This window comes from Nicotiana attenuata, unplaced genomic scaffold, assembly GCF_001879085.1.
Source record: "Nicotiana attenuata strain UT unplaced genomic scaffold, NIATTr2, whole genome shotgun sequence".
Classification (NCBI taxonomy): domain Eukaryota; kingdom Viridiplantae; phylum Streptophyta; class Magnoliopsida; order Solanales; family Solanaceae; genus Nicotiana; species Nicotiana attenuata.
The window spans coordinates 133873-150451 of record NW_017673010.1 but is presented as its reverse complement, the minus strand read 5'-3'; the positions used below and the strand labels follow the sequence as shown (position 1 = coordinate 150451).

Below are 16579 nucleotides of genomic sequence, written 5' to 3'. Positions count from 1 at the left end.
CCCTTTAATTTTTACAGGCTTTGCGTCGCGTAAGATTTGAGTCAGGAATGAATTTAAAGCATACGCCTCCAGGGAATCAAATCGGACGATAAGGGAATCCAAGGAAGGGGAAGTATTCCTAACAGTCCTGCAGCCTCCCGAGGATAAGTACAGACGTCTCCGTACCGATCTCGAGACTTCTTACTAGACTTGCTCATGACTGTGAGACCCTAGGAACCTAGTGCTCTGATACATTGTTGTCACGGCCCAAATCCACTAAGGGCTGTGTAGGTGGCGCCGGACACCGTTTAGCTCCGACAAGCCAAACTAAATTTCAATTAAAATTCTCATTTAATACCTTTAATAAATCTAGGATTCTTTCTTCTTATTTTCATAAATAAAAAGGTCACTACTTCAATTCGAGTTAAATAACAAATAATTAGTACAAATCTTTCGAAAACCATCCCAGAACCCAGGTGTCACAAGTGCATTGAGCATTTACTGATAAGGACATTAAAATACAATACAACCTCCGTCCTGAATACAAATGGGACAGAAAGGAAAAATACAAATTACTAGAGGGGACTTCACTAGCTGCGGGCCGCCTCGCATACTGCAAACTCACCTAGTCCCGAATTCATCTGTGCTGCTATGCCCATTAGGCCGCTAAAGTAACATATACCTGTGCAACAAAAATGCACGAGAGTGTAGATATGAGTACGTAATCAACGTTGTACTCAGTGAGTTTCCCGCCTAACCTCGAAGAGGTAGAGACGAGATGGTCAACCTGGACCACTCTCTAGCGGTCCAATAATAATATACTAAATGTGTGAGGGAAATTCATGGATTCATAAGCATGCTCTAATTTCACCAAAGCTGTAAAACAGGTAAACCGCTTTTAACAAGTAACAAAGGATTTCAAGATTTCTCTTTATTATCTTATCAATTCATATCAAGCCACGAAGGCAATTTCACGTATAAAATTCTCAAGCGACAAATAACATGCGCAAATCACACCGAGGCGACGGCCCGATCCAACAGAAATGTAAACTGTGCACTGCCGAGGGTCGAACGGCACGAACCATAGATGCAATTTATTACCCCGCTCGCGAATATCCATGCGACGCGGTCAACATAAAATTAAACAATCACCCTTGATCGCGAATCATCCATGCGACGCAGGTACACTATAATATAATGCTCAGGTAAGCCATTAGAATTTTATCGGGGAATAATTATCCAAATAAAACCAATTCTCCTTTAACATTTTTAAGAAATGAGGTTTAATTCTTTTTTGACATTCATTTACTTAATTTAATGTGATTTAAGCAATTCAAGCTATCGATGGATTCACAAATAATTCAAGTATAACATATTTTGGGTCCTTAACTACCGGACAATTAGCATAATAGTAGCTACGCACGGACTCTCGTCACCTCGTGCGTACGTAGGCCCCCACAATTAGGAGCACATAAACCATTATATTCACCTATGGGACATTTTCCCCCTCACAAGGTAGAAAGGAGGACTCACCTCGCTCCGAAGATCCTATGACCGGCAAACCCACACCCTTCGGGGACTTCTAATTTGATGCGCCATGCTCCAAAACTAGCCAACGGTTAAGCAAATCCATTAATATATGCTCCAACATTCATTACAAACTATATTCATAGCAATTCCTAACTCCGATCGAAAGTGACCAAACGCCCTCGGGCCCACGTGCCCGGAATCCAAAAATTTTCGAAGATAAAGATTACCCATGGCTTCACTAGCTCAAATATATAATTTACTCCAAATTCCATGCTCAAATTCTTGATCATAATTCAAGAACACTAATTTTCTAGGTCTTCCCTCAAACCCCAAGTTTTTCTACAATTTCATGCTCAAATCCATACATAATTGATGTATTTAACTCAAAATAGGTGGGGGTAACTTACCTTGCCATTGGTGATGGAAATCCTCTCTAAAAATCCTCCAAGAATCGCCCCAAGCCAAGAAAAATATGATGAGAAATGGCCAAAATCGGATTTTAAAACAACATTCTGCCCCAGCTCTTTCCGCATCTGCGGCTCCCAACCGCTTCTACGGTCCCGCAGATGCGGCCCCAATACCGCATCTGTGGTCCTCACCAGGCCTCCCCCTTTCCGCTTCTGCGCTCCATCCCCCGCAGGTGCGGTCCCGCATCTGCGGCAAAATGACCGCATCTGCGGTCCCAGCTCCCATCGTCTCCAGCCGCTTCTGCGGTCCATCCCTCATTTTTACGGGGCCGCTTCTGCGGTCCCATTTCCGCAGAAGCGGAAATACCAGCAACCAGCAGACCTCAGCCTTCCCAAAATACCATTTTTGATCCGTTAACCACCCGGAATTCACCCGAGGCCCCCGGGACCTCAAACAAACCTACCAACCAATCCCAAAACACGTTACGGACTTGCTCGACGCCTCGAATCAAATCAAACAACGCTAAAATCAAGAATCAACCCCCAATCCAAGCTTTATGAACTTTAGAACTTCCAACTTTTACTTTCGATGCTTAAACCTATCAAATCACGTCCGATTGACCTCAAATTTTGCACACAAGTCATATTTGGCATTACGGACCTACTGCAATCGGATTGCGACCCCGATATCAAAAAGTCCACTCCCGGTCAAACTTCTCAAAAACCTTCAAATTTCTATCTTTAGCCAAATGGCTCCAAAATGACCTACGGACCTCCGAATTCACTTCCCATCGCGCCCCCAACTCCAGAATCACCATACGGAGCTATTCACAGTCTCGGAATCCCAGACGGGCATCGATAACACTGAAATGCACTTCAAGCTAAACTTATGAAAATTTCTTCTAAATGCTAACTTCCACAATAGGCGCCAAAACACTCCCGGGTTATCCAAAACCCGAACCGGGCATACGCCCAAGTCCGAAATCATCATACGAACCTGCTGGAACCTTCAGATCCTGATTCCGAGGTCGTTTACTCAAAAATCCAAATCCTAGTTCATTCTTTCAACTTTAAGCTTCCGAAATGAGAATTCTCTTTCCAAATCGACTCTGAACTTCCCAGAACTTAATTCCGACCACGCGTACAAGTCATAATACCTGAAATGAAGTTGTTCATGGCCTCCGACTGCTGAACGGAGCGCTAGGACTCAAAACGACCGGTCGGGTCGTTACAGAGCTCTTAAAATTGCATAGCTTCTGAAATGAGAATTCTCTTTCCAAATCGACTCTGAACTTCCCAGAACTTAATTCTGATCACGCGTACAAGTCATAATACCTGAAATGAAGCTGTTCATGGCCTCCGACTGCTGAACGGAGCGCTAGGACTCAAAACGACCGGTCGGGTCGTTACAGAGCAGTTCTTAAAATTGCATAGCTTTCAGTTCTTGCAGACCTTTAAATGAATCTGTTCAGAAATGAGCAAGGTAATTACAATAAAGTAGCCTAGTTCTACAGAAATTGAATAGTTAGAATGTCTAGTAAATTAGGCTCAATTGGTCAATATACTCTATAAAGAACATATGCGTTGCTTGACGATGAACATGTGAATACTTGTTTGCTTAAAGCTATGAGTTTGTGACTAATTTCTGTTACACTCCATAAAATTTGTTCTGCTCCACAAAATTACTATAAAATCACTGAAGTTAAGAGGTCATTGTGAATTTGAGCTGTTTTTTGGGTCTTTCAAGTGACTACAACAGAGAACAGACAGAAGGCTTTGGAGTTGTTGCGCTTGGTGGAGGGACAATACAGCAAGAGTACTAGAGTAAACAGTAACTTCTTGATTTTCTAAAGTTACTCCAATCAAATATCATGAAGAAACATACAACATGAGGCTCTATACCCTACTCAGTCAACACTTGTTTATAGTACTTGTATCGTAGTCACTACTATTCGAGACAAAGATTAGTACCTAGTTTGCCTCCAAGGGATAAATAGCAGGTTTTATTAGGCATTGTATATTTGTTTTTGAAAAAATAGTAACCTATCAAAAAAAGTAGTATCCCAGTCTTGCAGTTCAATGTATGTGACTTTATCACTAGTCTAATTCAATGCTTGTGATCAGCAACAATTTGTTTTATGTCATGCATCTTTTATGAAATTCAGATTCTTCCGCACCATAACATTCATGTTCTCACTTCTCCCCATCAAAGGAGCAACAACCTAGCCTGTTCATTCACACAAACCAACTTCATAACTGCATAAATACAGCTCAACTGGACAATTGGCAACGACCATCACTCCCAGAAAATCCCTAAAGTGAAAATCTCTGTTTGAGTTTAGGAGTGATAAACCCAACTCAACGTGCAAAGAAAATGTTAAGCAGCTGTAGTTCAACAGATAGCATACTTCTCTTTAAAAATGTAATGTGTTGCAAACAAAGTTAAGCCCAATATACTTAATCTCCACAGAGTTATTATTCCCTAACCAACAGAGCTTGTTGCACGATTTCATCAATATGCTTTGTACAAGGCCTGAAACATAATTCGCCTCTACACATCATACAAATTCACTAGTCAGTGCACCTCATTCCTAAACTAGTTAGACTTTGCAGTAATTCAAACATCCCCAAACTCACCAAATACTGCACCTCAATGTTAATAGTTGCATTTCGACTTGAGAGTCCAAAGAAGCAGATAACCTAAAGAAGCAGATAGCCTAAAGAAGCAGATAGCAGTAGCAACAATAGCAGAAGAAGCAGAAGTAAAAGAAGAAGCAACAGAAGCAAAAGAAGAAGCAGAATTAGCAGTAGCAGAAGCAATAATAGCAGAAGAAGCAGCGGAAACAAAATAAGAAGCAGAAGTAGTAGCAGAAGAAGAAAAAGCAACAATAGCAGATGAAGCAGAGAAGCAGTAGCAAAAAAAGCAACAGAAACAGAAGAAGAAGCAGAAGTAGCAATAGCAGAAGAAAGTACCTTTGTTTCCTCTTTCATGCGATAAGTAACATATAGTGCCCATTGGTCCATCGGTATGCCATCCGGAACGTTCTTGATGATATCTTCTGTACTTAATAATGGATCGTCAGCCTCCTTCCATAGTTTTAGCCTGTACTCCCTCCACTTTTTGTTAATGGAACTGTTAAGCCATGCCTTTGCCTTTTGTTGATCAATCGTAAAAAAAAGATCGAGGCTTCACAAATATTAAGTAAGTTAATTTACTGCAGTTTTACATATACAACTAAAAGATACAAACTAAACAAAAGAATTTAGATGGAATTACCACTATTATATCATTAAAAACACGGTCCAGATAAGATTTGGGCATGGATTGCCATTTCTCAAAGCCAATAGGAAAGTACATAGGATTTGTTGCTAGCTGCCCTAAAACTCCAGCAATTAGGCCAGCTGATTTCCCAATTGCTGCATGATATTCATCAAATTCTACAATTATACGCAATCCTTTATCCAAGTTATGGACATCCTTAACCTTCAATCTAATTGTTTTTATTACTTGACGTTCATCTACAACAAAATAAAGTCAAGTTAAAACATCAAACGAGGAAAACAAAAAGAATACTAAATCACTTGAAATTTATATGTACCTATAACATCGACAAACCAATGAGGCTCTTCATTGCTAGTACTACGTCCAGTTTGTCGTGAAGAGACTGCACCAGATGATGAAGATGGAATGACGGGCTGAGAAGATACTCCATCAGATGATGAAGATGATACAACATGCTGCGAAGAGACTCCATCAGATGATGATGGAACACCGTGTTGCGAAGAGACTCCATCAACTGAAATAACATGCTGTGTAGGTTGTGTAGGCAGTGTAGAATGTAAAGAGACTCGATAAGATGTTGAAGATGAAGCTTGAGCCTGTGATGGCTGCCTCGGAACAAGTGAAGATCTCTCTTTGACTGATTTGAATTGATTTTTAACCCTATTTTGCTTCGGCATCTCTACATACATAAAGGTATATAAAGCAAAACAAGAAAACCTTGATACAAAAATAGTTTAAAATTCAAGACAAAAATAAATAACTTAAGCTTAATTAATGAAAGAAAGTAACTAGATGCAACAACATAAAGCAAGTCAAGAACAAAAAAGGACATAGCTATAATCTGAACTAATTTGAAACGAAAATAAATTAAGATGCTTCGTTCTAAAATGTGAAAAGGGCTAGCAACGACTCTTCAGTACTATTCATCTTCTCCAATCTCATTTTTAATATCGTGATCACTTAATATTTCATCAGTTTCATCCTCCCTACACAAAAGCAGATCATTAACATCCCCAAAGTGTTGATCTAAGTCTTGCACCGGGAATGGCTCATTCTCAGGAAATTCATTATCTCCTTCTCCTCCCATATCATATAAGTCTCTTGGTTTCAAGTGAACAACAGTACTCCAACCTTTATTCACCTCATCATCCACATAATATACCATTTGAGCTTGTGAAGCTTCAATGTATGGATCATGCTCTTCACGATCGCCAGTATGAATCAATCGTGAAAAATTAACAGAAGAAAATCCCCATGCATCTGTTCTAAACCCCCTATCCTTAGTTGTGTCAGCCCATTTACACTTGAATAGTGTAACCCGAAATCGACCATAGTAGTTAAGTTCAATGATGTCTTCTAATTTTCCATAATATGGCAAATCTGCTTGCCTCAGGTTTCTATCAGCACCACTAGCAAGACAAGATGTGGACGAAGTCAAAAATACACCATTGTTTTGAGTTGTCAATCCATTCTCTTGCTCTAAAGTTCGAAATTTGAACCCGTTGATATTAAATGATGTAAACCTTCTAGCATGTTGTGCTGGACCATTTGCTAAAAACTTTAGGTCATCTGATACAGTATTCGAAATGTCTGGGTTCACAATCTGAAATAAGAATTAAAAAAATATGTTAGGCATAGTTTTAAATTTGTAAAATTCTAATACATTGTAACAAACCTTTCCGGGAAACCAATCAATGAAGTCTTTATTAACTATCTTCTCAATCTCCGTACTACTAGGATTTCAACCCTTCCAGCGCCTTCGTACATGATCTTTAAATTCACTACATGAAATGATGATACAAATGTTAATCATTATACATATTTAATGTAAGTTTTATTTAGATTTGCATTAAATACTCACTCAATGAACGGCATGACTTGTGGACAATTTAGTACCACATATATCGATGTGCTTGACGTTTCACTATAAGTGACAACTCATATGTTTCTGTTGCTATTCCTTTACCAACCGGTGGAAAAATGCTAGATGAATTTGTCGAGCCTCTATCCTCCGGATAATCATCAACGATGAGGCCTATTAATTCTTGTCTCAATCCCTTCAAAATACTGAGAACAGAAAGTGAGAGCCTCTTCAGCCAGGTATCCTTCGGCTATAGAACCTTCTGGTTGTGACATGTTCCTCACATAGGACTTAAAATGTCCCAAATACCTACACAAAAGATCAATGGTTAGTTAATGGTTACAATTTAACATCTTTGTCTTAAAGAATAAACTACAATAAAGCAATGAGAAATCTCTTACCTCTCCACAGGATACATCCATCGACACTGTTTCGGTCCCCCAAGTTTTATTTCACTAGCTAGATGACAAGTTAAATGAACCATGATGGTAAAGAATGTTGGAGGGAATAGCATTTCCAAGTGATTCATAGTGAGAAAATGTCGAGATTGAAGCCTATCAAGGTCTATTGGACTTAAGCTTTTGGCACAGAGTTGTCGGAAGAACGAACTCAACTCTATTAGCACTGCAGTCACTTTGTCGGGTAAAATATTCCGTATGGCAATTGGTAATAAGTGCAGCATGAGAATGTGAAAATCATGACTCTTCATATTAAAGAGCTTCCGTTGTTTCAAGTCGATACATCTCGAAATGTTGCTCGCATATCCATCAGGCATTTTGACATTCTTTAAGGTCCGCAAAAATATATCTTTCTTGAATCCACCTTTCTTTGTATTTAAAATAGTAAACAAAGATGGACGATAGCTTCCGTTCTCATCTGCCCAAAGTTCCTTCCTTATACCCATTTCTCTAAGATCCTTCCTAGCTTTAATATTGTCTTTTGATTTTTCAGAATCATTGAGTAAAGTGTATATCACATTCTCACACACATTCTTTTCAATGTGCATAAGGTCTAGATTATGACGTAACAAGTTCGTTTCCCAGTAAGGAAGATCAAAAAATATGCTTCTCTTTCTCCACTGTCTTGATCTATCTTCATTAACGGTTTGTCTTCGAGCTCTTTTACCTTTATCATTCAAAACAGGTGCTTTCCCAAAATTGACATTAATGCCCTCCACTTGCTTCAAGATGTCTGACCCTGATAATGCAATTGGTGGCTCCCGTTGCTCGATTTTTCCGTTAAAACGAACACGTTGCAATCTAAACCGATGACCTCTTTCAAGAAAGCGACGATGACCCATAAAACACCATTTTCTACTATGCTTCAATCTGCAAGAGTCTGTATCAAAGTTACACGTGGGGCAAGCAAAGTGAGTGTATGTATTCCATCCAGATAATGTACCAAGCCCAGGAAAATCACTAATTGTCCACATCAATGCTCCTCGCATTTTAAATATTTCATTCTTTGAAGAATCTAATGTCTGCACTCCATCGTACCACAATTCCCTCAACTCTTGGATGAGAGGTTGTACATACACATCTATGTCATTACCCGGCAATTGTTTCCCTGGAATGATCATTGAGAGGACGAATGAAGTTTGTTTCATGCACTCCCAAGGAGGACGGTTGTATGGAATAAGTACCACTGGCCAGATACTATAGTTAGTTGCCATTGCTCCAAAAGGATTGAAACCGTCACTGGCTAGGCCTAGCCGTACATTTCGAGGATCTGCAGCAAATTCAGGATGAAGTAAGTCAAAAGTTTTCCAAGCCTGAGAATCCCTAGGATGCCTCATCAATCCATCTTGGCTACCCTCTAAAGAATGCCATCTCATAGACTCTGGCAGTTTTAGAGCACATGAACAATCTTTGCAGGCTGCTTCTTCTTATTATCCTTCCACCTCGATGACTTGCATCTTTTGAATTCTTGCAAGCCTTCATCTTCACCAAAATATAACATACAATCATTTGGACAGGCATGTATCTTGGTATAATTAAGACCAAATTTATTGATGGTTTTCTTGGCCTCATAAAAAGAACCAGGAATCTTGGCATCAAAGGCATCTTTTAACAATTCTAATATCATACTCATCGCCTTGTCAGTCATTCGACAAAGACACTTTATATGATATATTTTGATTAGAAATGACAATTTGGAATACTTCGTACACCCTTCGTATAATGGTTGATTTCCATCTTCGACCAATTCATAAAACTTTGTATAATCTTCATTATGCCCCTCAACGCGCCCTTCATCAAATATTTCTTCTATATTTATATGATTAGAAGATGCACCAGGCTCGTTGACATTATTCCGGGTGAACCCAAATGCATCATTAATCATAATTTCCATTGGATCTTGGGTTGTAAATTATCTTCTATGATATGGGTGCTCTGAGAAGTCTGTTGCACGGTTGCATTTGATTCTTCACCATGCCAATACCAAAATTTGTAGTTTTTTGGGAAAGGTTTAAGAATCAGGTGCTCTTCAACTACATCTCTTCTTTGCCATTTATTAAAACCACATTTTGGACACGGACACTTAATTACGCGCCCATCAACTGACCCGTGCTCAAAAGCAAAATCCAAAAATTGTCTTAGACCATCTGCATATTCCGGTGTGTTTCGTGGTTTGCTAATCCAAGATTTATCAATTGGCATGGCTAGAAAGGAAGACATAAGATAACATCACAATATTAAAACTAAATAGTTCAAAAGCTTCTATGTGACAAACATAACCTCTGAATATACCTTTTGATAAAAAGAAATATTAATCAAATGTTCAAAGTCATAGACTTCAAAGTCACAATAATAACTTTTGAGTTTAGCTGGATAACTCAAAAGCTAACAGAGACATAATAACATAAGTGTATATATCTCAAATCATAGACTTCAAAGTCACATTACATGTGGTTTATTGTGTATATACAAAATCTTGTTACTTTTATCTACCTATAACAGAGTGTGCAGCGATAAGTTCATTATCTACAAAGGTGGACAAGCTAAGCCATTCTTCAGCAAGCTACAGAAGGTGAGAAAATATATCTTAATAGGTCAATATAAGTTCTAAGCTTAGCAACTTCGCCTTTTTAACTTCAGTTTTAGAATTAGGAAGTAATGTAGGTTGCTTATTTTGCGACTGGTACCTTAAGCTGTATTATATACGTGTAATTGTGACTGATGTGTGCTTCCAAGAACTTTGCTTGGAATAATCTTATTTATACTGGTACCTTCCACTTCCAGACTTGAATGTTCTCTCCCCCTCACTTATTCCATAACACCAGCTTTTATAAAATAGATGCACTTACATCAGTTTCAAATTACAGATCTTGTAGTTAGCCATGAGAACAGAAGGTTTTCCAAAAGTGATTCCATCACTATCCAAAACTATAAGTTGTCTTGAAATGAAGGTCTTTGATCATGTTGGTAGTCAGCTTGATTCAACCCGCTCTCACTCTTTAAACTCACTAGCCATGGTAAGTTGTTGAAATTTTGTTGCTTTCAGTTACTGCAGTAACTTTTTTAGCATAATAAGTTAGGTTTATGATATATCTATTTTTTTGAATTTAAATTTCGGTTAGATTTCTGAATTTAAATTTGGGTTAGATTTTTAAATTTCACTCTTTAATGTTTCTCTGTAACATATTCTAACTTATCCTCCCAGGAAACTAAAGCTTTTGCTGAACAACAGAGCAACATAATGCATTCCATTACCATTAGTCCTGTAAAACCTCAATTAGTGAGTCCAAAAAGAGCTGGCCTCAATAATATCAGTGAGACTATATTAGATGTCACTGATTCTACTGGTACCACGCAAAATAAGCAACCTATCTGTAACATCTAAAATAAAATAATAGCTTATTGGGTTCATAAATCTTCACCATAATATTGTTCGGAAGCTTTCTCCTATCAGGGGATAGATCTCAAGTATTAAATTGCAAGTGACAAAAGAAATAATCAATCTACCTTTTAATAAAAAGAAATCTGCTCAAAAGAAAGGACAAAATTAAACTGATACCTCTCAAATGTTCTATTGCCGACGTCGATCCCAATAGCTACACCAATAGATTTTGATCTCTCGGCTACATATCAAGATACCAAACAAAGCAGCAAACGTTTAAAGAAGTACTAAACTAATTGAACAGAAAAATAACAAAAAATGGACTTAAAAAAAACTGAAACCATTAGAACATTAATGTCTTTCTAGTAAAAGATTACTATTTTGGATGTTATATATTTGATTGACTGAATGAATCATAGATTATCAGACTGAGGAAAAAAAATTAGCACAAAACTGGGGGAATCGCTACATGCATCAACCCTAACAAAAGAGAAAAAGAAGTTTTGGTACTAAACATGAACCCTAATCGCTACATTAACTGAGATTATTGAAGCTGCTAAATGAATTTCATGGATTCTTCTAGCCGGAGAAACAGATTGGGAGAAATAGAAGAATATGAAGTTTCAGGAATATCTTTCAAGTTTCACAAAAACATGGCCAAATGCAATCCCGAAGAGAAGATTGATTCTAAAGGATGCTGGTCGAATTCTTCTAAAGGAGGTAACTAAAAAAAGAGATTAATCTAAGTTTCCACGCCGTATTGAGCATGACAGCCGCCGGATTAATCTAAAAAACGAGATGCCTCAATTTCTTGGTGTTAGCAATGTTGACGTTATCAGAGGGGAACGGATTACCTCAGCTGCAATTGTTTGGAGATTGTGAGTTGTACATTCCAACAGCCTTCAATAAGATTGAATTGTGGGAAAATTGTGGGAAATAGAAATTGGGAGAAAGGTAAACCAAACCTATGGAGGGAAAGGGGAAATTCTGGAGGGAGTCTCAAAATAGTGGCGGAAACACTAAAACTTATCGATGGAATAGTTAAAATATTTTGGGTAAAGTATTACGGCGTTTTTAACCGCCACAATAGGAAATAATCGCCGCTATAAAAAAAATTTAATTTGGCGGCTGAAAAAACGTCATTTTTAATTATATTTTGTGGCGGTTATTCGGAATCGCCGTAATATAACCGCCACAATAATTTTGATTTTTTGTAGTGTAAAGACAAAGCCGTTGGAAAAATTGAACTCTCTGTGCAATAAAGCCGTAACATGCCATGAAAAATTAAATAGAGAAACACGGTATGCGAAGAAGGAGAAGAAAACTCACAAGAAACAACGATCCAAACGGTAAATTCACAAAACTGCAAAGATGAGATCAATAAGCGCAAGGAGCCAAAAGGTGGAAGCTGGGAATTGACAGACGGCGGAGCTTATCTGATATTGGTAATATTGTGCATATTATGAATCTTCTTCAGCTTGTTCTCTTTGTCGTTTAATTGATGCAAATCCTCGAGAGGCACACTTTGTTGCAAAGTATATTTTTTTGCCTTTGATTTTTTATCAGATGACTTAAATTGTTAATTTTGTCTCATAAATAAGTAATTCGCAGAATCTTTCCCATATTTTACCTTTGTATTTTGGTGTATGTACAGTTGGATAAAAAGTTAATATAGCAAGTGTTAATACTTTGTTGTTCGTTTGGTTACCATAAAAATATACTCTAAAGTTCTGTTAATTTGCAAACGCTAAATTAGAATTCAAAGAAAAGGTTACCCAATCCAACAGCTAGGGACATGTCATTCAACAACAATAAAAACTAGTGTAATCCCACAAGCAGCGTCTAGGAGGACATGTCATTCAGAAAGAAAGAAAACAATAAATATGGGTTGAAAATGCCAGATATATGCACAGGCGTCAACCCAAAAATGGAAATGAAATCAATACTATTTACATGGTTCAGATTGTATCTTGTGAAAGAAAGGCACAAGAAAATGACCTTGGACAGTATTTTAACATTATTTCGACCTAGATCACAGCAAAGTGGTGTGAACTTTACATGTCAACATAATTAATGATACTAATTTAAGTGGAATATCTTAAGGGGAATTTCAAAGTCTTCTTCAATATTCTCTCAAAATAGACCCTGTTAATATAAGTTATGTGGAAAGCTAGGAGATAAGAAGTGTGTATAACAGCATATATAAGAAAAGAGGCAAGTAGAGGCAATTTAAAAGTTGAGTTAAATAGGTGACAATCCATTGTAGATTAACTTCACAACAAATCCATTTCATCTTATCAAAGAAATATTGATAAAGAACCACGATGACTTCAAAGGAGACAAAGAAGCTTCAAACTACTTCACCGTGCAAGAGAAAATATGAGCAACACTTGCACCAAATCCAAACAAATGATGGAATCTCTCAGCCTCCTTGGGAGTCGTAATCTGCAAAAGAAATCATCTAAAACATCAACAATGTTCAACAACAGTGATTTCCCCACCAAAGCTCAAGGGCAATGTTCATATAGACAGATAGATCTGTTGACGATCATATTATAACTTGCCAGCACCATAGCCAGAATGGTAAATAACAGGAATAAAGCTTTTATACATTTTGTATGACCAACTGCAACTGAAAAATAACAGACCAAGACATAAAACAATCATGAAATGGTATTACCAATTTTTCAGACTTAGTGAGCACAACTGCACCATAAACAGAACCGTTAACAAAGTCATCCACTAGTAGAGCTATATTAAATAGAGCCGAAACAATATTTTAGAACTCCACCCTTTTGCTATACAAACAAATTTCCTCCTCCTTTCCTTTTCGCACCCCTGCGATGTAACAAAAAGAAAAAGAGAAGAAAAGGAAGAATTTTTCTTCGCACGCATTCTAAAACGTGTATACATATTTTACATAGAAACATGTAAAGTTGGGCAATTGAAAATAGAACTAATAAAGGCAATATGAGAAGAAAAATTTTCATTAAGCGCATAGTCAATCATACAACTTTTGATAATGTATCCATCATGTGAAGTTACTTTCCCTTATGACTCTTGTTATCTAAGTAGACCTTCATTGAGTACTAATTCATTTTGACTTGCTTCGATGTATTACTTCTTATCAATTAAAAATATTAGACAAAAGCAGCAATCGATCTGTCGATGATTATTACCTTTCCATCTTCAAACATCCGTTCCCATACCAAGCACCAAGCGGAACCAAGTCCAAGGAATCACTTTGCCCTTCCACGTAGTCCCTCTTGACCTGCAGACAAGTCCCAGGATTAGGATTAGAATTAGGATTAGAGCTCTAATCTTGCTAGTGCAATATATCATTCTTCGAGGCGACACCTTTAACCATGCATTAGTGCGCTTTGATGGTGTGTATATCAAGGGATTTCACCATGATTCCTTCACAATAAGAATGTAGCGCATCATCAAGAAAGGTGTTCATCCTAGCCAATGTGGCTTCGTTATCTGCACAAGAATCATCAGACTCTACCTGAAGAAAGATAGGTTAGGTAAATTACTAAATAGCTGGCAACAGAATGCTCATGTTACGTACTAACCAACAAAACAAAATTATGCACCAAGAAGAAACTTACAGTCATTTTCTGTCGCAAACTCGAAATAACCCACTTGCCATCACCAAATAAATCCTTCAGGTCTGATTTTCACACAGAAATTTCAAAAACTAGGAGGACGATTTTACAATATCTATTAAGTACTAAACTTCTACACTTATCGGAAGAAATAAAGATGCATACATTTTCGCCTTTGACGGAGTGGCAGATGCAACAATCTGTAGCCAAAGAATTTTACAGTTATAGAATCCTAAAAAGGATGTCTCTTCTTACTTAGGAGAATAGTTGATAAGCTACTCCCTTGGTACTGTTTGATTGGGTACATGTATATATATTATTTGTGATGAATGAGAAGTTATTTTAATTACTAATGTAACATAATATACAAAGCACATCGAATATATTCTGCGTGGTGCATGCCTATTAGGTAGGTATTTTCTTATTAGTTTAATATTTTAGTTAACTCAGTTGAAGTCTTTTTTTTTATGTTTAGTACATTGAGACTAATGAAAGGAAAATGAAGCATCTTAGCAGCTTCTGATAGAGATTGTAGGGTGATGTAACAGGCAAGTTGCTTATCATTGGTTGGCGTGATTTATAAAATGGGTAAAGGTGGCTATCTTTGAAACACATGTAATCACACACGCACACACCTAGATAGATTAAGATTGAGCTTGAGATGGAGATGGGTGATTTAAAGAAGAGTTGATTTCTGCACTACATGTCTGTGAAGTGTGACATTGAAATCTGAAGCTACCTATCACTCAAAACCTAAAGACGTGTTAACTCCTTTTCATTTCCTATTCACTCGTGCTTCTGTTTACTTGTCTAGCTCGGTCAAAAAAATGAGCATGTCCTTGTGGCATAATTGAATTGCTTATATTGAATTAATAAGATATCCTTAGAATCATACAGCAACAGATCACCAACAAAAATGCATATATAGCAAGTTAAAGATTACTATGTACAGAGAACTTACATATTAGCAAAATGCGATGCACCGATTTGAAGGTCAACCAAAGTATGTAGTTGTCAGCTTCATTTGTTGTGGTCTTCGGCAAACATAATGAGACCTGTTACATGACATATTCAGGGTAGGAACTTATTGTCCATAAGAATGTATGAAGCAAAAAAAATAAAGAAATGTCATGTGATGAGAAGTATCAAGAAGCAGTGTAGCTAAGTTATGTATTTCATCTGGAAAAAAAAAAGGCATCCCGGTGCATTATGCTCCCACTATGCACGGGGTCCGGAGAAGGATTCAACAGAAAATAATTATTCAATACCAACTCTCAAGTAGCATCCTTTTCCATTTTTTCATGCTAATTGTATAAATCAAGTCCAAAAGAGTTGAAAGGTATAAATAGAATGCAAAATTTCAGCAGCACTTCATGCTCTCTACCTGCATCTAGATGTCATAAGCTTAGCTTTTCAAATAGTTGCGTTGATGATTCAGAAAACGTAGCCAATTGAAATTCAATGCAGAATCTAGCACTTTCTTGTTTTCAATACTTTGTTGTTTGTTTGGTTACCATAAAAATATACTCTAAAGTTCTGCTAATTTGCAAATGCTAAATTAGAATTCAAAGAGAAGGTTACCCAATCCAACATCTAGGGACATGTCATTATTAAAATCGATATGATACGGACCGAACTCTGTTGAAACCTATTAAAGCCAAATAGCCAAATCAACACAGCAAAAAACTTGAAGAAGCAGAACAATTCGTTAACCTAAAGAGTAGTCGGAAACAAACCACCATTCACCTACAAAGCTTCTTCACAGCCAACACTCCACCATTGTACCACCAATCAACCATCAGAAAAAGAGCCGACCATAAAAAATGACTACCCAAAAGACCAACATCACACAAAACAATCTGAAATTTTGCTACAGGAAAACGAACCGAAAATAGGTTTGACCGTCAATCTTCTTCCACTATTTCTATTTCTTTTCTTTGCAAAGGCTATCTTTCAAAGTAAGGGAATAGGAATGTGAGAAAAGTATTCCCCAAAAATTGCTGCTAATCTGGTAGAGGTTTTGGATCTGTGGTGGATGCAGATGTGAAGGGAAGGGTTGTGTTGTTGGGGG

General features: G+C 37.4%; 1 protein-coding gene and 1 long non-coding RNA gene across 4 annotated transcripts; both read right to left on the bottom strand.

Annotated features, from left to right (window-relative positions):
• Positions 1 to 405: 405 nt before the first annotated feature.
• LOC109215182 lies at positions 406 to 12412 on the bottom strand. 3 transcript variants are annotated; one of them, XR_002066322.1, is made up of 8 exons: positions 11755 to 12412; positions 11078 to 11141; positions 7061 to 7369; positions 6875 to 6980; positions 5516 to 6802; positions 5194 to 5435; positions 4890 to 5103; positions 414 to 661 (listed from the first exon to the last, which is right to left on the bottom strand). XR_002066322.1 is itself a non-coding variant. In XM_019379194.1 (7 exons), the coding sequence occupies exons 1-2, from the start codon at positions 8892 to 8894 to the stop codon at positions 7222 to 7224; spliced, it is 1581 nt and encodes a 526-aa protein (XP_019234739.1). In that variant the 5' UTR covers positions 8895 to 8950; the 3' UTR covers positions 406 to 661; positions 4890 to 5103; positions 5194 to 5435; positions 5516 to 6802; positions 6875 to 6980; positions 7061 to 7221. The 3 variants fall into 3 exon arrangements, 2 of the variants coding, with proteins under 2 accessions (XP_019234739.1, XP_019234740.1); XM_019379194.1 differs by lacking the exons at positions 11078 to 11141; positions 11755 to 12412 and adding an exon at positions 7462 to 8950 and having other exon boundaries at positions 406 to 661; XM_019379195.1 differs by lacking the exons at positions 6875 to 6980; positions 7061 to 7369 and having other exon boundaries at positions 5516 to 5878; positions 11755 to 12408.
• A 498-nt stretch (positions 12413 to 12910) lies between these two features.
• LOC109215179 lies at positions 12911 to 14291 on the bottom strand. The gene is made up of 3 exons (XR_002066319.1): positions 14258 to 14291; positions 14080 to 14171; positions 12911 to 13345 (listed from the first exon to the last, which is right to left on the bottom strand). It is a non-coding gene; the product is annotated as an uncharacterized LOC109215179 (long non-coding RNA).
• Positions 14292 to 16579: the final 2288 nt, after the last annotated feature.